This window comes from Pan paniscus, chromosome 7 (genome assembly GCF_029289425.2).
Source record: "Pan paniscus chromosome 7, NHGRI_mPanPan1-v2.0_pri, whole genome shotgun sequence".
Taxonomy (NCBI): domain Eukaryota; kingdom Metazoa; phylum Chordata; class Mammalia; order Primates; family Hominidae; genus Pan; species Pan paniscus.
The window spans coordinates 114,526,040-114,553,702 of record NC_073256.2 but is presented as its reverse complement, the minus strand read 5'-3'; the positions used below and the strand labels follow the sequence as shown (position 1 = coordinate 114,553,702).

The following is a 27,663-nucleotide window of genomic DNA, read 5'->3' as shown; positions in this document are numbered from 1 at the left end:
GAAAACAGACGAAGATACATGTCAATGAATGGGGGTAAGTGTCTGATGTGCTAAAGCCCTTCCTTTCATGCACGTCCCTGTGAAGAGACCACCAAACAGGCTTTGTGTGAGCAACATGGCTGTTTATTTCACCTGGGTGCAGGCAGGCTGAGTCCGAAAAGAGAGTCAGCGAAGGGAAATAAGGGTGGGGCCGTTTTATAAGATTTGGGTAGGTAAAGGAAAATTACAGTCAAAGGGGGTTTGTTCTCTGGCGGGCAGGAGTGGGGGTCACAAGGTGCTCAGTGGGGGTGCTTTTTGAGCCAGGATGAGCCAGGAAAAGGACTTTCACAAGGTAATGTCATCACTTAAGGCAAGGACCGGCCATTTTCACTTCTTTTGTGGTGGAATGTCATCAGTTAAGGTGGGGCAGGGCATATTCACTTCTTTTGTGATTCTTCAGTTACTTCAGGCCATCTGGGTGTATACGTGCAAGTCACAGGGGATGCGATGGCTCGGCTTGGGCTCAGAGGCCTGACATTCCTGCCTTCTTATATTAATAAGAAAAATAAAACAAAATGGTGTTGAAGTGTTGGCGTGGCAAAAATTTTTGGGGGGTGATATGGAGAGAGAATGGGCGATGTTTCTCAGGGCTGCTTCAAGTGGGATTAGGGGCGGCCTGGGAACCTAGAGTGGGAGAGATTAAGCTGAAGGGAGGTCTTGGGTAAGGGGTGATATTGTGGGGATGTTAGAAGAAACATTTGGTGATGGCCTGGATACGGTTTTGGATGAATTGAGAAACTAAATGGAATAACAGAAGGAGAAAAACAGGTATAAAAGGTCTAAGAATTGGGATAACTCAGGATATCTGATTAGAGAGTGCCTAAGGAGATTCAGCATAGTCCTGCCAGCCAAGATTATTTATTTACTTCAAGAGTTAAGAGTGGCAGTTTGGGGATAGCATCAGGAGATATCAGCTGTGATGGCTTGGAAAAACAGTGTAAACTGGCATTGTAAACAAGAGCAGGGCATGTATGAGTAGTTGAGAACGGTGAATAGGAGTATGACTAGACAGAAGATAGTAGGGATGACAAGTTTTTTTGGGGGCACAGTCTAAGTTGGTCTGGTGTCTGGAATGAGACTGGGGCCTAATAAAAAGGAGCGTCTATACAGGAGCTCAAATGGGCTGTACCCTGTAGCATTCTGAGGACAGGCCTGAATTCTGAGAAGGGAAAGTGGTAAAAGTATTGTCCAGTCCTTTTTAAGTTGGTGGCTGAGCTTGGTGAGGTGTGTTTTTAAAAGACCTTTAGTCCATTCTACTTTTCTTGAAGACGGAGGACCGTAAGGGATATAAAGGTTTCACTGAATACTAAGAGCCTGAAAAACTGCTTGGCTGATTTGACTAATGAAGGCTTGTCTGTTATCAGACTGTATAGAGGTGGGAAGGCTAAACTGAGGAATTATGTCTGACAGAAGGGTAGAAATGACTGCGGTGGCCTTCTCAGACCCTGTAGGAAAGGCCTCTACCTATCCAGTGAAAGTATCTACCTAGACTAAGAGGTATTTTCGTTATCTGACTCAGGGCATGTTGAGTAAAGCTAATTTGCCAGTCCTGGGTGGGGCAAATCCTGGAGCTTGATGTGTAGGGAAGGGAGGGGGCCTGAATAATCCCTGAGGAGTAGTAGAATAGCAGATGGAACACTGAGAAGTTATTTCCTTGAGGATAGATTTCCACGATGGAAAGGAAATGAGAGGTTCTAAGAGGCGGGCTAGTGGCTTGTACTATAGCATAGCCTGCCTTTGCTGGTGTGTGGCGATTAGGCCTGGTGGAACCGCCATCAATAAATCAAGTGTGATCAGGGTGAGGAACAGGAAAGAAGGAAATTTGGGGAAATGGGATGAATGTCAGGTGGATCAGAGAGATACAGTCATGGGGGTCAGGTGTGGTATCAGGAATAATGTGGGAGGCCGGATTGAAGTCTGGGCCAGGAAAAACGTTAATTGTGGGAGACTCAATGAAGAGTGAGTATAGCTGAAGGAGCCAGGAAGCAGAAAGTATATGCGTCAGGTATGAGGAAGAAAATAGATTTTGGAAGTTATGAGAAATGTAGAGAGTGAGTTGAGCACAGTTTGTGATTTTGAGGGCCTCTAAAAGTATTCATGCAGCGGCAGCCACTGCACACAGACATGAGGGCTCGGCTAAAACAGTAAGGTCAAGTTATTTGGACAGAAAAGCTACAGGGTGTGGTCCTGGCTCTTGTGTAAGAATTCTGACCATGCTAACCATGCCTAGGAAGGAAAGGAGTTGTTGTTTTGTAGAAGGTGCTGGGGTTTGAGAGATCAGTCAGACACGATTGGCAGGGAGAGCACGTGTGTTTTTATGAGAATTATGCCGAGATAGGTAACAGATGAGGAGGAAATTTGGGCTTGATTGAAGTAATGGGAGCTGTCTGTGAAGCTTTGCGGCAGTACAGCCCAGGTAATTTGCTGAGCTTGATGGGTGTCAGGGTCAGTCCAAGTGAAAGTGAAGAGAGGCTGGGATTAAGGGTGCAAAGGAATAGTAAAGAATTCATGTTTGAGATCTAGCACAGAATAATGGGTTGTAGAGGCAGGTATTGAGGATAGGAGAGTATATGGGTTTGGCACCATGGGGTGGATAGGCAAAACAATTTGGTTGATAAAGCGCAGATCCTGAACTAAATTGTAAGGCTCTTCTGGTTTTAGGACAGGTAAAATGGGGGAATTGTAAGGAGAGTTTATAGGTTTTAAAAGGCCATGCTGTAGCAGGCGAGTGATAACAGGCTTTAATCTTTTTAAAGCGTGCTGCGGGATTGGATATTGGCGCTGAGTGGGGTAAGGGTGATTAGGTTTTAATGAGATGGTAAGGGGTGCATGATCGGTCACCAAGGAGGGAGTAGAGGTATCTTATACTTGTGGGTTAAGGTCGGGGGATACAAGAGGAGGACGCAAAGGAGGCTTTGGATTGGGAAGAAGGGCAGCAATGAGATATAGCTGTAGTCCAGGAATAGTCAGGGAAGCAGATAATTTAGTTAAAGTGTCTCGGCCTAATAAGGGAACTGGGCAGGTGGGGATAACTAAAAAGGAGTGCTTAAAAGAGTATTGTCTAAGTTGGCACCAGAGTTGGGGATTTTAAGAGGTTTAGAAGCCTGGCAGTCAATACCCACAACAGTTATGGAGGCAAGGGAAACGGGCCCTTGAAAAGAAGCTAATGTGGAGTGGGTAGCCTCCATATTGATTAAGAAGGGGATGGGCTTACCCTCCACTGTGAGAGTTACCGAAGCTCGGCGTCCGTGATGGTCTATGGGGCTTCCGAGGTGATCCGGCAGTGTCAGTCTTCAGCCGCTAAGCCGAGAAGATCTGGGAAGGAGTCAGAGAGCCTTGGGCCAGAGTTCCAGGGGCTCTGGGAGTGGCTGCCAGGTGAGTTGAACAGTCCGATTTTCAGTGGGGTCCCACACAGATGGGACGCGGCTTAGGAGGAATCCTGGGCTGCAGGCAGTCCTTGGCCCGGTGGCCAGATTTCTGGCACATGTAGCAAGCTCCTGGGGGAGGAGGTTCTGGAGGAATGCCTGGCTGCTGCGGTTCAGGCGTTTGGAAGTTCTTGTGTGCTGGAGATGTGGCTGGGGTTTGTCTCACAGTGGAGGCAAGGAATTGCAACTTTTTTCTATTATTGTACACCTTAAAGGCGAGGTTAATTAAATACTATTGTGGGGTTTGAGGGCCGGAATTTAATTTTTGGAGTTTTATTTCGGAGCAGATTGGGTAATAAAATGTATTTTGAGAATAAGACGGCCTTTTGACTTTTTAGGGTCTAGGGCTTTAAAGTGTCTCAGGGTTGCTGCCAAACAAGTCATGAACTGGGCTGGATTTTTATATTTGATGAAAAAGAGCCTAAACACTATCTGATTTGGGATAAAGAAAAAGGAGCATTAACCTTGACTATGCCTTTGGCTCCAGCCACCTTTTTAAGAGTAAATTGCTGGGCAGGTGGGGGAGGGCTAGTCACGGAACGAAACTGTAAGCCGGACCAGGTGTGAGGAGGGGAGGTGATAAAAAGATTATAGGGTGGAGGAGCAGAGGCTGAGGAAGAATTGGGACCTAGCTTGGGCTGGCGAGGAGGGGAGAGGTCAGATGGGTCTGTAGAAAAGGAAGATTAGAAAGACTCAGTGATGCTTGGGGTTGGGACTGAGGGGACAGGCCGGAGGGAAAGAAGGAAGATTTGGGACGAGTTGCACTGGGCACAGAGACTAGGAAGGGACTGATGTGTAAAAGAATGCCTGGACGTCAGGCACCTCAGACCATTTGCCTATTTTACGACAAGAATTATTTAAATCTTGCAGGATGGAAAAATTCAAAGTGCCATTTTCTGGCTATTTGGAACTACTGTCGAGTTTGTATTGGGGTCAAGTGGCATTGCAGAAGAAAATAAGGCATTTAGGTTTTAGGTCAGGTGTGAGTTGAGGAGGTTTTGCATTTTTGAGAACACAGGCCAAGGGAGTAGAAGGAGGAATGGAGGGTGGAAAGTTGCCTATAGTGAAGGAAGCAAGCCTAGAGAAAAGAGAGAGTAGAGAAATGGAGGGAAGGGGTTCGGGGGTTCTTACCTTCCAGAAAAGTGGGAAAAGGGGTTGGGGCACAGAGATAAGAGGTCAGGGCATGGAAATAAGGGATGGGGTGCAGAAATAAGGGGTCGGGGCATGGAAATAAGGGGCCAGGGCATGGAAATAAGGGATTGGGGCACAGAGATACGAGGTTGGGGTGTGGAAATAAGGGATTGGGGGTTCTTGCCCCCTAGAAAAGCGGGACTTGCTGCTAAGGGTGAAGGAGAAGGGGTTGAGGGGTACTTGCCCCTCCCCCAGAAAAGCAGGACTTGCCACTAAGGGTGAAGGAGAAGGGTTTGAGGGGTACTTGCCCCTGCCCCAGGAAAGCAGGGAAGGGGTAGAGACAAGGAGAGAAGGGGTTGAGGGGTACTTGCCCCTGCCCCAGGAAAGCAGAGAAGGGGTAGAGACAAGGAGAGAAGGGGTTGAGGGGTACTTGCCCCTCTCCCAGAAAAGCAGAGAAGGGGTAGAGACAAGGAGAGAAGGGGTTGAGGTACTTGCCCCTTCCCCAGAAAAGCGGGACTTGCTGCTAAGGGTGAAGGACCAAGGCAGGTGTCCCTGCGTGGTCTGACACCCTTGAAATGTGGGTGTATAATCAGAGAGGCATCCCTGCAATGATTAAACACCAAGGGAAGCTGCCTTCCCAGTCCGTGACCAGCACCAGAGTTTTGGGTCCACGGATAAAACGTGTCTCCTTTGTCTCTCCCAGAAAATGAAAGGAATTGAAATTAAGAGAAGGGAGAGATTGAAGAATGGAAAGAAGAAAGTGGTTGAGGGACAGTAAGAGAGGTTGGAGAAGAGAGTAAGAAGAGGCCGCTTACCGGATTTGAAATTGGTGAGATGTTTCCTGGGCTGGTCGGTCGGAGGACCTGAGGTCATAGGTGGATCTTTCTCATGGAGCAAAGAACAGGAGGACAGGTGATTGATCTCCCAAGGGAGGTCCCCCGATCCAAGTCACGGCACCAAATTTCATGCGTGTCCGTGTGAAGAGACCACCAAACAGGCTTTGTGTGAGCAACATGGCTGTTTATTTCACCTGGGTGCAGGCAGGCTGAGTCCGACAAGAGAGTCAGCAAAGGGAGATAAGGGTGGGGCCGTTTTATAGGATTTGGGTAGGTAAAGGAAAATTACAGTCAAAGGGGGTTTGTTCTCTGGCAGGCCAGAGTGGGGGTCGCAAGATGCTCAGTGGGGGTGCTTTTTGAGCCAGGATGAGCCAGGAAAAGGACTTTCACAAGGTAATGTCATCACTTAAGGCAAGGACTGGCCATTTTCACTTCTTTTGTGGTGGAATGTCATCAGTTAAGGTGGGGCAGGGCATATTCACTTCTTTTGTGATTCTTCAGTTACTTCAGGCCATCTGGGCGTATACGTGCAAGTCACAGGGGATGCGATGGCTTGGCTTGGGCTCAGAGGCCTGACACTTCCAATCCATGTTTTTATAATACCAACATTTTCCTGCCTAATGTGAAAGAAAATGAAGCATGGGGTCAGGAGGCTTTGAGGGTTAAGAGTGAAGTTAGTGTTAAGGGTCTGGAGGTCTCAGTATATCAGTGAGATATTACTAAGGTGACATGAAAAGAAATTCTAGCTCACATCCTTGGCAGAGGAAGCCCATGTTGGGAAATTGTCCGGCAAGGATGAAGTCAGGCATGACTAGGTGGTAGGGAAGGTGCAGAGATGCTTGAGAGGACACACCCTGCATTGCTTTTCTCTTCTGGGAGTGGCTGTGAGGGAAATATACAGTTGTATGGTAGGAATTTCCAATGCTTTAGGCATTGACCTCTGCTTTCCAAGGGATATATTCATTAGGCAACCAACTGGGAAAAGGTAAGGGTATGGATGTGGGTTAAGGACACTAACTAGAAGTAATAAACTGACCACTGAGTAAATTAATTCTCAGTCGTAACAGCCAGCCCTCCCTGTATATACTCCCACTCCTGCATGAATATTTTTGTTGGTTAGCCTGCTCATTGCAAATGCATTGCCAGTTCACTGCAAAGAGAAATCTCAAATCTTGCAAAAGATGCATTGTTTTGTGAAGCTGATTAAAGTGAGTTGGAGAACTGCAGAAAACACATACCAAGTCGTCAACAAACATTGTTTGGCAGGGTTGGGACAGTTAACAATTAAAGAAGAGAAACAGCACAGCATGGAAGGTGGTTTAAAAGAGTTGAATATTAAAGGTTACAAAAGGCCTTTGGGAAAACTGATGAAGACTTCTATGCAACGCTTTTGCAGAGGTCCTCAGTATGATCATGTTGTGATTCAAATGAGAATGCTATGATGTGTGCTATCGTGTCAGTCACCCACCTCTGATGGGCAGATTCATGTGCTCATGCTCTTTCCTCTCATCACAGCCAAGGCTGCAGGATGGAAGGCAGTTCTCTGTGGGCTTCCACACTCAGGACTCCTGCTCTTCACTTCCCTCCTGGGTTTCTCTACGCTGTAGACACCAGCACTGCTTCCCAAACAGACACAAGTAGCCCAGAAGTGCTGGGAGCAATGACGGCCCCAGGAACAACCCATAAGCAATGTAGGCAAGGAGCTGATGGAGAAATAGTCCTCCAGTCAGTCCCCAGGTGGATAACTCTGAGATGCATTCTATGCCCTCCTCACAGGTTACTGGTGAGGCTACATCCTAGCTGTCAACAGGAGTGACCTTGATAATAATGCACCCTGCATTGCATTTCTTTTTTTTTTTTTAGATAAGAGTTATTTAATTATTATTATTATTATTTTAAATTATACTTTAAGTTTTAGGGTACATGTGCACATTGTGCAGGTTAGTTACATATGTATACATGTGCCATGCTGGTGTGCTGCACCCACTAACTCGTCATCTAGCATTAGGTATATCTCCCAATGCTATCCCTCCCCCCTCCCCCCACCCCACAACAGTCCCCAGAGTGTGATATTCCCCTTCCTGTGTCCATGTGATCTCATTGTTCAATTCCCACCTATGAGTGAGAATATGCGGTGTTTGGTTTTTTGTTCTTGTCATAGTTTACTGAGAATGATGATTTCCAATTTCATCCATGTCCCTACAAAGGACATGAGCTCATCATTTTTTATGGCTGCATAGTATTCCATGGTGTGTATGTGCCACATTTTCTTATTCCAGTCTATCATTGTTGGACATTTGGGTTGGTTCCAAGTCTTTGCTATTGTGAATAATGCCGCAATAAACATACGTGTGCATGAGTCTTTATAGCAGCATGATTTATAGTCCTTTGGGTATATACCCAGTAATGGGATGGCTGGGTCAAATGGTATTTCTAGTTCTAGATCCCTGAGGAATCGCCACACTGACTTCCACAGTGGTTGAACTAGTTTACAGTCCCACCAACAGTGTAAAAGTGTTCCTATTTCTCCACATCCTCTCCAGCACCTGTTGTTTCCTGACTTTTTAATGATCACCATTCTAACTGGTGTGAGATGGTATCTCATTGTGGTTTTGATTTGCATTTCTCTGATGGCCAGTGATGATGAACATTTTTTCATGTGTTTTTTGGCTGCATAAATGTCTTCTTTTGAGAAGTGTCTGTTCATGTCCTTCGCCCACTTTTTGATGGGGTTGTTTGTTTTTTTCTTGTCAATTTGTTTGAGTTCATTGTAGATTCTGGATATTAGCCCTTTGTCAGATAAGTAGGTTGTGAAAATTTTCTCCCATTTTGTAGGTTGCCTGTTCACTCTGATGGTAGTTTCTTTTGCTGTGCAGAAGCTCTTTAGTTTAATTAGATCCCATTTGTCAATTTTGTCATTTGTTGCCATTGCTTTTGGTGTTGTAGACATGAAGTCCTTGCCCATGCCTATGTCCTGAATGGTAATGCCTAGGTTTTCTTCTAGGGTTTTTATGGTGTTAGGTCTAACGTTTAAGTCTTTAATCCATCTTGAATTGATTTTTGTATAAGATGTAAGGAAGGGATCCAGTTTCAGCTTTCTACATATGGCTAGCCAGTTTTCCCAGCACCATGTATTAAATAGGGAATCCTTTCCCCATTGCTTGTTTTTCTCAGGTTTGTCAAAGATCAGATAGTTCTAGATATGTGGCGTTATTTCTGAGGGCTCTGTTCTGTTCCATTGATCTATATCTCTGTTTTGGTACCAGTACCATGCTGTTTTGGTTACTGTAGCCTTGTAATATAGTTTGAAGTCAGGTAGTGTGATGCCTCCAGCTTTGTTCTTTTGGCTTAGGATTGCCTTGGCGATGCGGGCTCTTTTTTGATTCCATATGAACTTTAAAGTAGTTTTTTCCAATTCTGTGAAGAAAGTCATTGGTAGCTTGATGGGGATGTAAATTACCTTGGGCAGTATGGCCATTTTCACGATATTGATTCTTCCTACCCATGAGCATGGAATGTTCTTCCATTTGTTTGTATTCTCTTTTATTTCCTTGAGCAGTGGTTTGTAGTTCTCCTGGAAGAGGTCCTTCACATCCTTTGTAAGTTGGATTCCTAGGTATTTTATTCTCTTTGAAGCAATTGTGAATGGGAGTTCACTCATGATTTGGCTCTCTGTTTGTCTGTTATTGTTGTATAAGAATGCTTGTGATTTTTGTACATTTATTTTGTATCCTGAGACTTTGCTGAAGTTGCTTATCAGCTTAAGGAGATTTTTGGGCTGAGACATTGGGGTTTTCTAGATATACAATCATGTCATCTGCAAACAGGGACAATTTGACTTCCTCTTTTCCTAATTGAATACCCTTTATTTCCTTCTCCTGCCTAATTGCCCTGGCCAGAACTTCCAACACTATGTTGAATAGGAGTGGTGAGAGAGGGCATCCTTGTCTTGTGCCAGTTTTCAAAGGGAATGCTTCCAGTTTTTGCCCATTCAGTATGATATTGGCTGTGGGTTTGTCATAGATAGCTCTTATTATTTTGAAATACGTCCCATCAATACCTAATTTATTGAGAGTTTTTATCATGAAGGGTTGTTGAATTTTGTCAAAGGCTTTTTCTGCATCTATTGAGATAATCATGTGGTTTTTGTCTTTGGCTCTGTTTATATGCTGGATTACATTTATTGATTTGCGTATGTTGAACCAGCCTTGCATCCCAGGGATGAAGCCCACTTGATCATGGTGGATAAGCTTTTTGATGTGCTGCTGGGTTCGTTTTGCCAGTATTTTATTGAGGATTTTTGCGTCAGTGTTCATCAAGGATATTGGTCTAAAATTCTTTTTTTTTGTTGTGTCTCTGCCTGGCTTTGGTATCAGAATGATGCTGGCCTCATAAAATGAGTTAGGGAGGATTCTCTCTTTTTCTATTGATTGGAATAGTTTCAGAAGGAATGGTACCAGTTCCTCCTTGTACCTCTGGTAGAATTCGGCTGTGAATCCATCTGGTCCTGGACTCTTTTTGGTTGGTAAACTATTGATTATTGCCACAATTTCAGATCTTGTTATTGGTCTATTCAGAGATTCAACTTCTTCCTGGTTTAGTCTTGGGAGAGTGTATGTGTCGAGGAATTTATCCATTTCTTCTAGATTTTCTAGTTTATTTGTGTAGAGGTGTTTGTAGTATTCTCTGATGGTAGTTTGTATTTTTGTGGGATCGGTGGTGATATCCCCTTTATCATTTTTTATTGTGTCTATTTGATTCTTCTCTCTTTTTTTCTTTATTGGTCTTGAGCAAATGGAAAACAAAAAAAGGCAGGGGTTGCAATCCTAGTCTCTGATAAAACAGACTTTAAACCAAAAAAAGATCAAAAGAGACAAAGAAGGCCATTACATAATGGTAAAGGGATCAATTCAACAAGAAGAGCTAACTATCCTAAATATAAATGCACCCAATACAGGAGCACCAAGATTCATAAAGCAAGTCCTGAGTGACCTACAAAGAGACTTAGACTCCCACACATTAATAATGGGAAACTTTAACATCCCACTGTCAACATTAGACAGATCAACAAGACAGAAAGTCAACAAGGATACCCAGGAATTGAACTCAGCTCTGCACCAAGCGGACCTAATAGACATCTACAGAACTCTCCACCCCAAATCAACAGAATATACTTTTTTTTCAGCACCACACCACACCTATTGCAAAATTGACCACATACTTGGAAGTAAAGCTCTCCTCAGCAAATGTAAAAGAACACAGATTATAACAAACTATCTCTCAGACCACAGTGCAATCAAACTAGAACTCAGGATTAAGAATCTCACTCAAAACCACTCAACTACATGGAAACTGAACAACCTGCTCCTGAGTGACTACTGGATACATAACGAAATGAAGGCAGAAATAAAGATGTTCCTTGAAACCAACTAGAACAAAGACACAACATACCAGAATCTCTGGGACACATTCAAAGCAGTGTGTAGAGGGAAATTTATAGCACTAAATGCCCACAAGAGAAAGCAGGAAAGATCCAAAATTGACACCCTAACATCACAATTAAAAGAACTAGAAAAGCAAGAGCAAACACATTCAAAAGCTAGCAGAAGGCAAGAAATAACTAAAATCAGAGCAGAACTGAAGGAAATAGAGACACAAAAAACCCTTCAAAAAATTAATGAATCCAGGAGCTGGTGTTTTGAAAGGATCAACAAAATTGATAGACCGCCTGCATTGCATTTCTTCCTCTCCTCCCTCTCCTTGGTTCCTCAGCCATGCTACTTGGATCTCCTGCTGAGTCAACCAACAGCACACAAGTCCTTGACTCGGGATTCACTTTGGGGGGTACTCAAGTCACTATATAGTTTCTCAGAAAGCTCATATCTAAGCCTCCTTTCAGTCTCGGTTCCAAGAATTAGCTCAAAGTTTTAATAGTAATCTATATAGTGTTATATGTAAGATAAAATAAAAATTTTCATAATTTTTAGCTTGATTTTTAAAGACACAACCCTAATCAAATCTTTTCTTGCTTATTCATTATAACACTTTTTTTATATTTTAAGTGGATTTACTTTAAATGATCTTTTCCTGTCAGAAAATGGGAGCCATATATAGATAGATAGATAGATAGATAGATGTATAGATAAACTCCCATCTGCAATTGTTTTTTTTTTTTTGAGATGGAGTTTTGCTCTCGTTGCCCAGGCTGGAGTTCAATGGGAAGATCTTGGCTCAACACAACCTCTGCCTCCCAGGTTCAAGCGATTCTCCTGCCTCAGCCTTCTGAGTAGCTGAAATTAGAGGCATGTGCCACCATGCCTGGCTAATTTTGTATTTTTAGTAGAGATGGGGTTTCTCCATGTTGGTCAGGCTGGTCTCGAACTCCCGGCCTCAGGTGATCCTCCCACCCCGGCCTCCCAAATGCTGGGAGTACAGGCATGAGCCACTGCGCCTGGCCCTTTTTTTTTTTTTTTTTTTTTTTTGAGATGGAGTCTTGCAGTGTCGCTGGTGCTGGAGTACAGTGGTGCAATCTCGGCTCACTGTAACCTCTGCCTCTCAGGTTCAAGCGATTCTCCTTGCCTCAGCCTCCCAAGTAGCTGGGATTACAGGCACCCACCACCATGCACGGCTAACTTTTTTGTATTTAGTAGAGATGGGGTTTCACTATGTTGGCCAGGCTGGTCTTGAACTTCTGACCTCATGATCTGCCTGCCTTGGCCTCCCAAAGTGCTGGGATTACAGGTGTGAGCCATTGCAACCAGCCACCCCCACCTGGAATTCTATAACTCACTTTTTAACTTATGTTCTATGTCTTTTTCCATTCATTAAATATTCTTCTAAAACATGCACTCCATCATGTGACTGGGCCATAATTTATATAATCAATATACTATTGTGATATTTTGCAGTTGTTTCCATTTTTAACAATATCATAAACAAAGGTGAAGAGAATAATGCCAATGTATGAACATTGGGCAAGTTTTCAATTCTTGTGCCTCAGTTTCCTTATCTGTCAGGTGGGGACAAGAATGGACAAACCTCATAGGGCTACTGTGAGGATTGAGCACATTAATACTTTTATTTATTTATTTATTTATTTATTTTTATTTAACTTTAAGTTTTGGGATACATTTGCAGAATGTGCTGGTTTGTTACATAGGTATACACGTGCCATGGTGGTTTGTTGCACCCATCAACCTGTCATCTAGGTTTTAAGCTCTCATGCATTAGGTATTTTCCTTACACATTAATACTTTTAAAGTGTTCAAAACAGTGCTTCACCCTACTCAGCGGTCTATAAAAGTTTGCACTGATGGTGATGGTCATGATGATGTCTCCTCTTTCCATGAATGGCCATTGTCCACCCAGGTACTCAATCCAATCAATTCTCAAGACTTGTGAGTTATACTTCTTGATTTTGTTCACTTCCTCCACCCCTCTGCCCCTGCCCTATTCAGGCTACTCTCCCCTCTGCTTTTGTCCTATCTCCTAAGTGGTCTCCTTGCCTTGAATTTTGAGCCCTTCCAATCCATTCTCCACCCCTTAGTCGAAGTGCTTTTTCTAAAACAAAACTCTAAATAGCTCAGCTAATTTATATTCTTATTAGCATTGTATGAGAATACCTATTTCCCAAAACTTTACTATCTATAATTATTTTTAAAACATTTTTGAAAAGTGGTATTTTATATTTTGTTTCTTGGCAAAGATTGAGCTTTAAAAAACATACGTTTGACACTTTTATCATTCCCTTTGTATGATGTCTGTTTGCGTCTTTTGCCCTAAAAGGCCTTCAATATTATGACGTAGTAAATGCTATCTATGTTGTGGAGCATAAATTTGAAGTTGGCTGAAATTCGCCTTGGCCAGCCTTGGCTCTGGGCCTAGGACCCTCCAGATAAGCCCTTTTTATGGTAGCTTCTAAATGTCATGTGCCCATCTGTTTTAATTTGGCCCAGTCCATGAGGACTTGAGAACAGGACTCCTTGAAGCACATAATAATCATTGCCTCAAAGTGGCCCGTTCTTCATCTCTGGATGGCTTCCCATAATCCAGCTCCTTCCGGATGGCCATTTTTAGCTGAGACAACCATGCCATTTTGAAGCCTGCTGCTTTTGGAGGCTAAATATAATTTCTCTGGGAAAGGGGCCAACTGCGACAGTTTATTTCCATTTGGCCTATGTCTTGAGGCAAGACTGAATGTGAGAGGAAACCTGGAGCCAGTGCGAAGAACAGCATGGCAGCATCAGGCACCAGCCACCACTGTCCACACACTGCCCGGCGTGCGGGATCCAGAGTCCACGCACACCCCCACGTTGGAACCCCCAGAGGGGATAGGCACCTTAGTCACAGCACGCTGCAGGACAGGTTTTTTCAGGCTGAAATGATAGGGCTGGCTGAGTGTGTGCCTACCCAAACCTGACAGGAAGATTTTGCCTAAATTCAATTTCTCCTCATCCAATGAATAACCGTAGTCCACCCAAGAATTGCTAGTTCTTGAAAAATGAAATCATTCATAAAAAAATGAGCAGCATATTTTAAGGTTATAAAACTCATCAAACATTAAAAGGTGAAGTATATATTTGGATATTAACAATGGGCTTAATCTTTTATTTATTTATTTATTTATTTTGAGACAGAGTTTTGCTCTTGTTGCCCAGGCTGAAGTGCAATGGCGTGATCTCAGCTCACCGCAACCTCCGCCTCCTGGGTTCAAGTTATTCTCCTGCTTCAGCCTCCTGAGTATCTGGGATTACAGGCATGTGCCACCATGCCCAGATAATTTTGTATTTTTAGTAGAGACAGGGTTTCTCCATGTTGGTCAGGCTGGTCTTGAACTCCTGACCTCAGGTCATCCGCCCACCTCGGACTCCCAAAGTGTTGGGATTACAGGCGTGAGCCACAGTGCCCGGCCAATCTTTTTTTTAAAGAAGTAGCATAAAATATATGTTAAACACAAATACTAAAAAATATGCCAAAAACCCTATAAAACAAATAACTAACTAAAGTGAATTGTTACAGGATGCTGATATATGCATCCCATACAGGATGGTATTTCATACTTCTTGGGAAAACACGTCAAGCCTTCTATGATTCAATTCCTGACCTTTTCAGTCGTGATCCTCCCCTCATCCTGAGTACTATACTTACCTCTCCAGCCATATTGAACAGCTCCAGCTCCCCAACTATGTCATACTTTTGCATATTCTATTTTATACTTTTGCATATACTAGCCTCTGTACTTTTGCATATGGTATTTTCTCTGCCTGGGTTGCAACTGAAAAACTTCTACTCTTCTTTCAAAACCCAGACTCAATCCTCTTTGACCCACCCAAATAGAAGTAATTAGTCACCCCTGTGTTCTGGTATGGTTTCCAGTTCACACCTTTGTTTTAGCACTGCATTTTCCATGCTCGCGTCTCCTCTATTGGAGTGTGAAAACTTTGAGAGCAGAGACTGTCTTTAGTTATTCATTCATATCCATTCAACAAATATTTGCTAAGTGCCTATTATGTGCTGCGTGACTTGTCTTTGCATTCGTTATATGTACTCTGCTGAGCATGGTGCTGGGAAATGGCAAGTGCTAAAGCATGGGGGATGGGTGGGATGGAGTTATTGAAGATGGCCACATAGCCTGTCCTTAGCATGGGAGACTCGCCCTCTGCTGCAGTGTTATTGAATCATCCTGGGCTTTTTCTCACTACTCACAGGTGGTATTTCTTCATGTGATGTCACTGCTTGGAAGAGAGGTAATATTCCCCCATTCCACCCCACCTCAGAACTCCTCATCACTTCCTGGCCTCCCAGCCTCACTCTGTGTCCAGAGATTCCAGATGCAATCAGAACAATTACCTGAATAGTCAACTTCTTCCCCCACAACTGACTTGCTTTCCCAGTAAAGACGGTGTCTTGTCACACCCAGAAGGGCCAAAGTGTGCCCACTTCCTGGCACCACTATGGACAGAATCCTGGGAGCTGTGCTAGGAGAGCATGTCACCAAGAAATGGCAGGTCATAGGAAGTGGGGGCAATATCTCTTTTTAAATCAAAGAGAGAGGACTGTAAGTACAAGATCCACAAAGATGGTTTTGATGACTCAAGTCCTGATACTGTTTGGAGAGGTTGTTACTGGGGACAGGGGAGGGAGACAGGGAGGGAATGGGAGGGGAGAACAGAGAAATGCATGACCCAGTCTGCCATCTACCATTGACAGGAGGATGGGAGGTGCTTTTTCTTTTCTGCCATTTATGCTTTCATTCTTGATTTTCCGTACTCTAGATCCCCAGGGCCTTCCTTCCATAGAGTCCTCTGCCCTCTATCAGCTTGATCTATTTCTCAGACACCCAAAGCAGCCTCACTGACATAAACTGTTTATCCCCAACCTGATCTGTGATTGCACCTCACGTTGGCCACTGGGCATAGATCAGCATCCTGTAACCATTTGTGCTAGTTAGTTATTTTACAGGGTTTTGGGGGGTCTATTTTTGATATTTGTGTTAGACATATATTGTATTCTCCTGCTTTAAAAAATAGATTAGGCCCATTGCCAATACTGGTCATATACTTCATCTTTTTATGTTTGATGAGTTTTATAACATTGATATAAATGAGCATACATATGCCACTCATATTTTACACTTGAAACTTAAAAAAATATTGCTTGGAGCATTTCTGCCAAAAGACAGCTTTTAGGATTTTAAGACAGAATCCTTATCAGGATCTCCTGGGGATGCAAAATTTAGCTTTTATTTGCTACCTGAAAACAATCATTCTTTATAAAACTCAATGTCTCCTTTCAGATCTTTTGAGGGATGTTGGGAAGATCCCTCTGCCCTCTCCCTGGGGCCCATCATATGTTCTGCAACAGGCTAAGTTCCTGAGTTCTCAGGGGGACTGCACAGGAGTCTGCACCAAATGGACATCCAGGACACCCCTGCATCCTAGACTGTGTGTTTCTTATGCAATCCAAATGGACTATATTCCTACATGGAGATTGAGTCTTAGTGATGCTTTTCACAATAGTGGTGGCATCTCCAGGGGAAAAGTCACATCATAGTCCAGTTTGGAGGGTTGCCGAGCCACTCACTTTCACGTTTAAGTTTCGAAATCCCGAGTGTGTGAGAAATTAATCACTGGACATCTCGGGAGATAGAGTGCACACTGGTGGTTATGAATGAAGCTTCATTTAAGCAAGTTATTACACCTTTAAGGTATAATCAACTAACTGCATCTGGGATCCCACAGTGATGGACTTATACCCAACTCCATAGCCTTAATAAAGTGAAAAACAGACAAGAGCTCAGACTTTATTTTAAAATGTACATGCTTTTGCTTTCCATTTCTTAGAAAAAAAAATGCATAGATGAGATAGTAGAGTATAATGAGTAGAACCAGGGGCTCTTGAAGTCAGAAAAATTGAGTTTAAAACCTCAAATCCACACTTTGTAGGTGGGTGGCCTTGGACATTGTCTTACTTTGTTTAGTGTTGCTATAACGGAATACTTGAAACTGGGTAGTTTATACAGAAAAGATTTATTTGGCTTATAATTTTGGTGGCTGGAAGGTTCAAGATTGGGCAACTGCACCTGCTGAGGGCCTCAGGCTGCTTCAACTCATGGTGGAAAGTGGAAGGGCAGTGGGTCTGTGCAGAGATCACATGGAGAGATAGGAAGCAAGAGCGCTGACTGAAGCAGCCAGATTCTTCTTAGCAACCTGCTCTCTCCAGAACTAATCCATTCCTGAGAGCGAGAACTCAGTCCAGAAGAAGGGCCCTAATCTATTCATGAGAAATCTGCCCCCGTGATCCAAACATCTCCACTAGCCCCCACCTCCCAATACTGCCACACTGAGAATCAAACTTCAACATGAGTTTTGGAGGGGACAAACGAAAGCAGACATATTGTTTAATTTCTCTCAGTCTCAGATTATTCAGCCGTCAAATGGAGATAATCACACTGACCTCACAGAACTCTTAAGAACAGTCAAGGACACAATGGATCTAAGTGTTCAGCACAGCACCTCGTAGCTAGAACTCAGTCAACAGTAGGAAGATAAGGAAATGAAAACCAACCTGGCTTTTGAAAGGTTTGAAATATTGAAGAGAGATTTTCCTAGTCTAATTGAGATCTCCAGATTTCTTCTTTTGCTTGATGCCTGTACAGGTTGCTGTCTCTAAGTCAGTGGCTGGAGCAAGTGCAGCATGGCTGGAACTCTGTCGCTGTCAGTGAGGCATCCGCTCAAGGACGGCAGCCTACTGCACGCCAGCACCTTGCTCTAGGATTGCCCCAGCTCTTTCTGTGGAAACCTGGAGCCTGATGATAAATCCCTCTTACTTGAGGTAACTTGGAGGCAGTTTTTTAGAGTTAACATAGTTTAAATAAACCATCGATCTAGAATCTAGATCAGAAGATGGAAAACTTTTTATATAAAGGGCCAGGTAGAAAATATTTTAGGCTTTGTGGCCCATATGGTCTCTGCTGCAACTATTTGATTCTCGTAGCATGAAGGCAGTCAAAGATAATACATAAATGAATAGGTGTGGCTGAGTTCCAATAAAATTTTATTTATGGGCACAGAAATGTGAATTTCATATCATTTTCTTGTGTTGTAAAATATTCTTCTTCTTTTAATTTTTCTAAAAGGACATTTTAAAATGTAAAAAATACAAAAATAGGCAGTGGACTAGATTTAGCCCATGGGCCATATAGTTTGCTGACCCTGATCTAGAATGATGTTTTGTTAAAAATGAAATTTATTTTTCACAGCTCTAATGATTTACTGAGAATTGTGACAAAGTAGTGATATGTTGCCATTTTATTTCAGAGAAATTCTGACCTAAGCCTGAAGGAAATTGCTTTCTAACAAAATAAAATACATTTATTGAATCTTAGGAGATAAGGTTCCCATCTTTTATATGTGGCTTAATCCCCACCTGGGGCATACAGGACAGTAAGACCTTTAGATTTTACCTTTTTGTTAACTAAGCATGGTCTCAGGCTTTGCCATATTTTGTTTAATTGGGAAGTTTAACATTAGAAGACATGGGGCAAAATAATAACAAAGCAACAACAAATGACAAACACATTTCGCCCTAATCGATTATACTGAGTCCACACTATTGACTACCTCAACTTTGAAGTAGTTGAAAAGAAATACAGGAAAAATAGGAAATGCTGAATGCCCACCATATATCTAGAATTGTTACCACCATTCTACAAATGAAGAACTAGTACTCATTTAAGTGTTTTTTTTTTTTTCAAAGCTCACACAGCTAATAGATGCATAAGCTGGAATTCAAACATAGCACATATGACTTTTTTTCAACTTTTATTTTAGATTCACGAGGTGCACGTGCTGGTTTGTTACACGGGTGTATTGCGTGATGCTGAGGTTTGAAGTACGAATGATCTATCATCCTGGTACTGAGCATAGTACCCTGCAGTTAGTTTTTCTGCCTTTCCCTCCTTCCGCCTCTTCCCTTTAGTAGTCCCCACTGTCTATTGTTGCCAACTTTATGTCCACGAGTACCCAGTGTTTAGCTCCCGCTTGTAAGTCAGAATATGCAATATTTGGTTTTCTGTTCCTGCGTTAATTCGCTTAGGATAATGGCCTCCAGCTGCATCCATGTTGCTGCAAAGGGCATGATTTCTTTCTTTTTTATGGCTGCAAAAAATAAGATGTTGTATCTATCACCCTACGTTAGCTTTCCGCCTGTTAAATGTGTGTGTTTATTTAGTGCCGACCAAGCCTGCCCTGTGCTAAGTTCTCTGTATACCTTATCAGAACTTCAAGAAGAAATCAACCAATCCACCATCATAGTGAAATATTTCAACACACTCCTCTCCATAATTGACCCATGAATTAGATACACTGTATCACTTTTAATGTGCAGGTAAATTTTATCTTTCCTATTTTACACTTGAGGAAACTGAGGCTCAGAGTGGTGGTTAACTTGTTTAGGGGCCACATGCCGAGCAAATGATAGAACTGAGATATAACCCGGATGTCAGGATTTCAAAGCCCAGGGGCTTTGCATTGACCTTCATGGCTTCCCCGCACCCACCAACCTCAAAGTCATTTAGAAACTTATGGGATAGGCAAAAAGGAAGACCTGGAGAGGTAGGGACAGAGTTGAACACTGACCTTTCAATCTTCCAAATCCCAATCAAGGGTTTCTCCAGAGAGTTGGGTTCTGTTAGGGATAACATTGAGGAAGTTTGATCCAATTACCAGCAACAGGAATAGTTATTTGTATTAGGTTTTGTTTCTTAAATCACACTGAACAAGCATTACTATCAGCCAGGAATTAATGGCCACACACAGTGAGAGACACCCAGGAGTGAAGCAATAATTACTGAGGTCATCGACCTCACTTTGGGGCAAAGCTGACTTAGGAGTCCTGTCACTGCTGGAAATGACAGGATGCAAGTCAATGGATGCCAAGCCACCCTGGGTATAGTTCAAGCCTGTCTGCATTAAAATGATGTCAACTAGATTGAGGGCATTTGGAGACCAGAAAGATAAATAATAACAGCTTTGAAAGGGGCTGATTCAGGAAGGTCAGTTTCTGATTTGACAGAGTTGCAATGGGGGCAAGTGATGACTGAAGATTCCTTAGGAGAGCCATTTGCCTGCACTTGGCTTGGGAGTAGAAGAAGGAGGTCACGTGGTGGGTTTGAATTGTTCCAGAGGTCGTGAACCAATCTCTTTTAAAAAGAGAGAGAGAGAGATGGGTTAAAACATGAGAAACAAGCAAAATAGCAAGAAAAACTTGAAGCTTACCATAAACCAACATTGGAATAGCTTCTAGAAGGAAGCCTGTGTGTGTTTATTGTGGGAGAAGCTAAAGTAGGGTGTAAAAATGAGATAATAAGCAAACAGGAGGGAACAATCTTGGCTGACAATGAACAGCAAGGAAATGCTGGGCCCTATCTGCTTTCTCCCATTATTACCAAAGTGAGCAGATTTCAGGGTATGAAGCCATAATAGTAGATAGGAAAGTTTGCTCCAAGGCTCATGCCCATGGGGATGTGGGGAACACAGGGAGTGCCAGAGATGACAGGAGGATGTTTCAGCTCACATTTCTCCCAGAAGCAGACCCTGAGGCAAGAATTCAAGTGCAAATATGGCAGCCCCCTTATCTATGGGTGATACGTTCCCTGGTGAATGCCTGAAACCTGCAGAGAGTATAGAATCCTATACATATATATATATATATATATATAATGTTTTTTCTATACATACCTATATATGATAAAAGTTAATTTATAAATTAGGCACAGTAAGAGATTAACAATAACTAATAATAAAATAGAACAAGTATAAAAATATACTATAATAAAAGTTATGTGAATGTAGTCTTTCTCCCTCTCAAAATATCTTATTGTACAGTATTCGCCCTTCTTATGATGATGTGAGATGATAAAATGCCTACGTGATGAGATGAAGTGAGGTGAATGATGTAGGCATTGTGATGTAAATGTAAAATTCCAGAAATAGACAATGCATAAGTTTTGAATAGGGCTCAGTTCTGAGTACTATGACAAAATATCGCACCATCCCACCCAGGACATGAGTCTTCCCTGTGTCCAGCATCTCCACATTGTGGCACTGCTCACCTTGAGTCACCTAGTAGCCCTCTGATATGATTGGGCTTTGTGTCCCCACCCAAATCTCATCTTGAATTGTAATCCCCATAACCCCCCATGTGTCAAGGGAGAGACCAGGCGGAGGTAATTGGATCATGGGGGCAGTCTCCCCCATGCTGTTCTCCTCATAGTGAGTGAGTTCTCACAAGATCTGATGGTTTTATAAGGGGGCTCTTACCCCTTCCTTGGTGCTTCTCCTCCCTGCAGCCTTATGAAGGTGCCTTGCTTCCCCTTGGCCTTCTGCCATGATTGTAAGTTTCCTGAGGCCTCTCCAGGCATGCTGAACTGTGAGTCAATTAAACCTCTTTCCTTTATAAATTACCCAGTCACGAGCAGTTCTTTATAGCAGAATGAAAACAGACTAATACACCCTCTCAGTTATCAAATTGTCATGGTATTGCTTGTGTCCAAGTCCCCTTTATTTTACTTAAGAATGGCCCCAAAGCACAAGAATAGTGATGTGATAGTTTTGGACTGGGTTGACTGCGGGTAACTGAAACTTTGGTAAGCAAAACTGTAGATACGAGGGGACTACTGTAGTTTTCGGGAGGTGATTGCAGGAAGCACTGGTGAGGAGTGGGGCAGTAAGACTGAGATGGGAAGGCAGCCAAGTAAAGCCCCTCATCAGGCAAGTTGTTGCTGTGGACACTGAGGAATGCTGGGAGCCAGCATAGAGCACAGGCCTTGGAGTCATCCTATCTGAGGGCAGAGGGAGCTGGGTGGGCCCCAGTGGGCACAGTGGGTAGAGGGGGCTGTAACAGTTAGAGCGAGGCTGCAGGCAAAGCATCATGGGTGCTGATTGGCAGGTGAGATTTGGGCTACATTTACAGTGATGGTAAATGCAGAGGGGATAGAGTTGGGCATTGTCAACATCTGTGCAGGGCATCTCTCAGAAGAATCACCAGGGAAGTAAAGATTGAAGAGTAATTGTTTTACATCTGCACACACTCCGGGCTAAACAAGCAGGGGCTGTGGGAGAAAAGGAGAGACTAAAGCTGTAGACCAAGAATAGAGCAGCTACAGAGAAGAAAGCAGGTTCAGTGAGGGGCCAATGATGTCAGAATGAGGACCAGAGAGCAAGAGAGCTAAAGTTGAGAATTTTCCTGCCTGCTGCTCCCGTTCCCTGTGCAAAAAGAAAACTGTCCTTGCCTGTCAGGCTTAATCATTTCAGTCCTCCATGTTCTCATACTGAGCAGCCTGCTAGCACAGATGAAGATAGATGGTTTTCTCCTCCTTGAGAGTGGAGCTGGACATGGGAGAAAAAGTTTGCTATGTCAAAAAAATTAAGCTGCTTTTCTTGGCACAGAAAGTTCCACAGATTAGGGAAAAAAGGATTTGTGAGTCCTCCTTTTAATTGGTCTAGTAGTCAGACTGTTTTTCCCAAATGAATTCCTGGGCCAGTATAACCTTCTGCTGGGGCTGACTCTGCCATTCCTCCCCCTACCCATTCCCCCCAGAAGAATGAGCCCAGCCAAGGCCTATTCTGATTCAAGCTAAGCTTCTGGAAAGCAGCCAAGGAATCAGTCTTTGGCAGGATTACGGGGTCTCCCTTCAGCAAACATGCCCTATTCATCCCTTGGGTCTTGAAGTGGGCTGTCTTGGGGGCTAATGGTACAACCTCTCTTCCTATCAGTGGGGCTTTGATTTTTGCTGTTACTCAGGGCATAATGTAAACGCCTTTGAACTCAGGGCATCAGCCCAGACCAGGGAACCAAGTTGTAGGAGGCTGAGTAATGGCCTCCAAAGCTATCAGGCTTCCATGTTTGGCAATGTAGAAATGATTACTCTATAGTAGTTCTCCAGGGAGGGGAGAGAGGGAGAGAGAGAGAGAGAGAGAGAGAGAGAGAGAGATTAATTTAGATTAATTTCAAGAATTGGAATTGGCTTCTGCAATTGGAGGAGGCCTGGCAAGTTCAAAATCTACAAGACAGGCTGGAAACCCAAGGAAGAGTTGATGAAGCCGCTCAAGTCTGAAGGCTAAGAACTCCCTCTTCCTCAAGAGAGGTCAGTCTTTTTCTCAAGGCTTTCAACTGCTTGGATGAGACCCACCATTTTATGGAGATAATCTGCTTTATTCAAAATCTACTGATTTAAACATTAACCTCAAATTTAAAAAAATTACCTTCATAACAACAACCAGATGTGTTTGGCCAAACATCTAGATGCCATGGTCCAGCTAAATTGATACCTAAAATTGACCATCATATTCCCCCCATTCTACTATTTTTTTGTTAAACAGATGAGAAAACTGAGGCTCAGAAAAGTATAAAAACCTGCTCAAAATCGCGTAGCTAGTGTGTGATTTGACACACAAGCCATGCCTTAGCCACCATGTTACAGAGAGGTTGCAGATATAAACCCAGCTTTAGACTGAAATTGGCTGTGCAGAAATATCCCAATTCCCTGAGCAGATTGGAAGCTCATTCCTCCTTCATCACACCCAGTCTGGCCAACAGGCTGAGGTGGCCTTGACCAACCTGAATTCTGCTTCTTCCTACTTACTGTTCACTCTTAACCTTCTGAGTCCTCTCTGTAGGTCGCCTTCTGTCATTCGTACTTCTCTGTTCCCTGGCTAAGTTTCCTTCAGCACATGCTTTCCACTGCTTTCTATTTTTCTCAATTTACTTCTAGCAATTCACAAAGCTTTGGGGTACCTACATTTAGTGAGAGAAAGCTCTTAGTCCCCTCAACGAGTCAAGCTAGGACACATTTAGTTGGGGATAGTGAAGGGGTTTCTCTTCTTTACCCCATCGCTCTCAGCGAAGTGAGAAGAGAACTCAAATGTTACCGCTGGGAAGGCTGAGGGTTTGTCCTCAGCAGACCATGAAGGCAGGGCCACTTCTTAGACATCTTTGCACCCTGTGTCTGTCAGTGTCCAGTCAGGAAAACTGAAACATGCCAGAGATTTCAATCAGAGAGAATTCTATTTGGGTAATTGACTGAAAAATCTAGATGGCATATTTCAATCAGAGAGAATTCTGTTTGGAGAATTGACTGAAAAATCTAGATGGCATATTTCAATCAGAGAGAATTCTATTTGGGGAATTGACTGAAAAATCTAGATGGCATAAGGAGAACAGTAAGGGAAATCACAGATTAGTAACTGCAGAGAGTTGCTACTGCTCCTCAGGCCATGGAGAAAAAGGCAAAATGATGCACCCAGGGAGTTCAGTTCACCACAGAGGCTGCTGCCATTAGAACCACGTTGCTACTGCTGCTGTAGCACCAGAGTCTTCCTGCTGTGGGTCCTGCCTTGACCACCACTATGGACCCAACCACTGCTGCACTGCTTCTAGGAGCTGGAAAACATGGCTTAACCCTGGACTTGGGAGTGCATTTTTAGGGAAATGCCTGAAATTGATGCAGAGAGGGAGTGATGCTAAGGGTGTAGCTATGGCTATAAAGCTCTGTGGATATTCACACATCAATGAGTGTGTGTGAACTTTCACCACATAGAACCCACACCCGGTTGGTCCCCATCTGGAGCTCCCATTGCCCACTGTCCTCCCTCACAGCACTTGGCACTTAGCCATTTTTTCATTTGTTATTGGTAGTTATTTATTTCAGTCGTCTTTCCATCTAAACTGCTAGGACCATGAAATAAGACCCATGCCCTCCCCACCCCTTGTATTCACTTGCATCCCCGGAGCCTGGCACTCAGTGGCCACTCCATGTACATATTTGACTAACTACCCAGCTGGGTACCTCAGGAGATATCATTTTCTCTTCTCACAGAGAATCAAAGGACCTCATTGGAGTGCCCACTTTTGAGAAGAAAGCTAGATTTGCCGGCCGTGTTTTCACTCAGCTATGGTGGTATCATTCAACTTTTAACAAACAGAAGTTTGCAGGAATAGGAAGGCAAAGTGCAGCAGAAATAAAATCCAGGAGGACACACACTCCCTTCGGGAGATGTCTCTGAGTTGGGCGTGGTGGTGACTGAAGCAGGCGGACCTGGAATGCAGCAGCAGCCAGGAGCCTGCCCAGATGCTCTCGTCCTCCATTTGTCCCTGCAACCATTATTTACAGTTTGTTGCTATGATCCCACAAGCTCATCTTCACTCCCAAAGGAGAGAGAAGTAAACTAGATTGATAGGGTGCTTTCATCTGTATGATGTTTTGTCTGTGAGCCCTGTGGGAGCTGGCATGCTGAGAGTAGCTACTGTCTTCCCAGAGAGGGAGCCCCATGGTGGGGAGTGTGGACTCTCCCCGAGAAGCTTCTCTCTTTCTCTCCTGGCTGAAAGTGGATACATCAATTTCTATCCCAGAGGTGTTAGGCTGTAATACTGAGAGTTTATGAATGTCACTGTCAAAGCCAACCAATGACCACAACTTGGACTGTGGTCATTGGACTACCTCATTTCCAGATGCATTTTAACCTTGTCCTTGGCAATGCATTTAGCAGGACTTGCACTTGTCCAACAGGCTGTCACCCATTCACCATTTATTTGACCACTACAGTATAACCATGAGATGTCTGCAAGGCATATGCTTTTTTAAAACCAAAATATCCTTTTGTAGGAAGGATATAAAATGCATTTTATCTTGCAAGCCCACTTTGATCATTTATTGGTGGCTGCCTGGGGCCCTGTGTTGAGAAGGATTCTGAAGTACAGAAATCACTTACTTATGGGCACCAGAGGGCTTTTAAAATTCTTTTATAAGAAATATACTAACAACCAAAAGGCCTAATAGGATGCATTTTAAGAGTCCCCTGGGAGGAATTCTGCTGCTTCTCTAGAATTCAGAAGTAGCTATGCTTATTCCTGTCTTCCTTTCTTTCTTTTTTTTTTTTTTTTTTTTGCTAATAGCAAAATTTCCCTTCCCAACACACTTGCCTATTACCACGCATGATATATTTTATGGTATCATCAAATGTTAGAGCTGAATGATTCTTTAGAGAGCATTCAGTCTAAGGGTCTTGTTTTGCAGAAGACAAGGCTGGGGGATGCTGATTTTCCAAAGGGCAAATGGCTAGTTAGTATAGGTTCTCTTTCATTTGTCTTCTTTTGGACCCTTTGCTCCAAGGCAGAAAGTTTGTCATATCTTAGCTCTGCTAGTAAAGAACATGAAGTTGTGTAGGACTGAACTAGAAGTGTATCTTGAGCCACAAGGATAACACCTTTCAACCACACAGCCTGGCTCTCTCATTTGCTAGTTGAGTAACCATCCTAAATCGCTTAACATTGCTAAGTCTCAGTTTCCTGATCAGCAAACTGGGGGTGAGGATTAAATGAGACAATGAATGTAAAATGTGTAGCACTGGGCCTGGCTTAACAAATGTTGGCTATTGTTATCATCTGTAGAATGATCCAGCTGGACTCAATGAGTCGCTCTTGTTCTGAGAGCCGATGCTTCGGGACATCCGTTAATAATGCATGGGATTGTTTCTGAACTGCCTGTGGTGAGCTCCATATTTTCATCAGGACTGTTCTGTCAAATGAGATGATATGTGGAGAGTGAGTTCTTGGCTAACAATAAAGTACTAGCTATTGTTTATTTCAGATAACATATTTATCATCGTTATTTTTACTGCTACTATTCATAACTGTCAAGGTATATCTATCAATATGGCAATATTTATAATTCCAATGGCAAGTTTCAAATCCATGAAGGATTCTGGAATTTTTAATTCACTAAGGACAAGGTGCCAGCCTTTGTATTCTGACTTGTATCTTTAAACAGACTCTTCTCAACAAGGTGATGTTTTCTGGGTGAACTTTATATCTTGCTATAGTTTTAATTAGTATCATATTTGTATTTGTTTTTTACTGGTATATAATTTCTAGGCTTTCATCCATAGTCATTTCCTAGAGTGTACAGTTTTAAAACACCCAATAAATTATAAATGTGTGTGTGTGTGTGTGTGTGTGTGTGTGTGTGTGTCTAGGCTGCAGTCCGCACTGGCTTCTCAACAGTGAGCATTAGGTATTGGTGAAGGGGAAATGGTGTCTTGTACCTTGGGATGTTGTCTGGACACAAGTTCTAAAATATGTCATTTATCTGCTGAACTCTACCAGGATGGATTTCCATCCCACTCTTGTGTTTCAGTCCACACCATCTGTACCAGGAAATGGGCTGCAAAGATGCTACTGACATGAACTCAACTAATTTCTCATCATAAAGTATCTGGAAGCTCCAGAAAGCAGCCATGGCCTGAGTATCATCCTGTTGGAGACTTGTTCCATTTACAAAATCCAACAGTGGGACACAGAAACATTCCTGCAAGGTCCAAGGAATCTCAAGTGTTCTTTATGGCTCGAGTCTATAAATTCATTAGGGAAAACTCACTGAATCTTAGGCCTATTATTTTTTTCTTGAAAAGGAGACATAAAGACAAAGTGAAAAAGCAAGGGCTATGTGATTAGAGGGCCTGGGTGAGAATCCAGGTCAGACCCTGCTGCATACGAGTCATCTGACCCCAGGACTGGAGCCTTTATCTCCTCGAGTGTCCATTTTCTCATCAATGAACTGGACGAGGATTAAACGTCCACTGCTGATTTATGGGTCCTTGAGAGGATCAAATGAGGTAATAAATACGAAATGATTTGCAAATTCTTAAGTCATTTTCAAAAATAAGTTTCTTACA

The 27,663-nt window shown here is 43.1% G+C and overlaps 2 protein-coding genes across 8 annotated transcripts in view; one reads left to right on the top strand and one right to left on the bottom strand.

The window, feature by feature from the left end:
- Nucleotides 1-27,663, bottom strand: part of CPQ (carboxypeptidase Q) — a 625,632-nt gene that overhangs the window by 43,119 nt on the left and 554,850 nt on the right. For 2 of the 5 annotated variants that reach the window (XM_063606861.1, XM_034966382.3), the window contains one exon: nucleotides 14,138-20,132. The exons of 2 other annotated variants lie outside the window; for them this stretch is intronic. Coding sequence is in view for 2 of the 3 variants with exons in the window: in XM_034966382.3 (XP_034822273.1) it covers nucleotides 20,089-20,132 (44 nt within the window). In the remaining variant the exon portion in view is untranslated. Of the gene's footprint in view, nucleotides 1-5,594; nucleotides 6,049-14,137; nucleotides 20,133-27,663 lie in introns of those variants that run through there. One more of the 5 variants, XM_063606862.1, reaches the window with a different exon arrangement.
- TSPYL5 (TSPY like 5) overlaps nucleotides 1-27,663 on the top strand; it is a 347,974-nt gene that overhangs the window by 74,833 nt on the left and 245,478 nt on the right. The gene's annotated exons all lie outside the window — the stretch shown is intronic.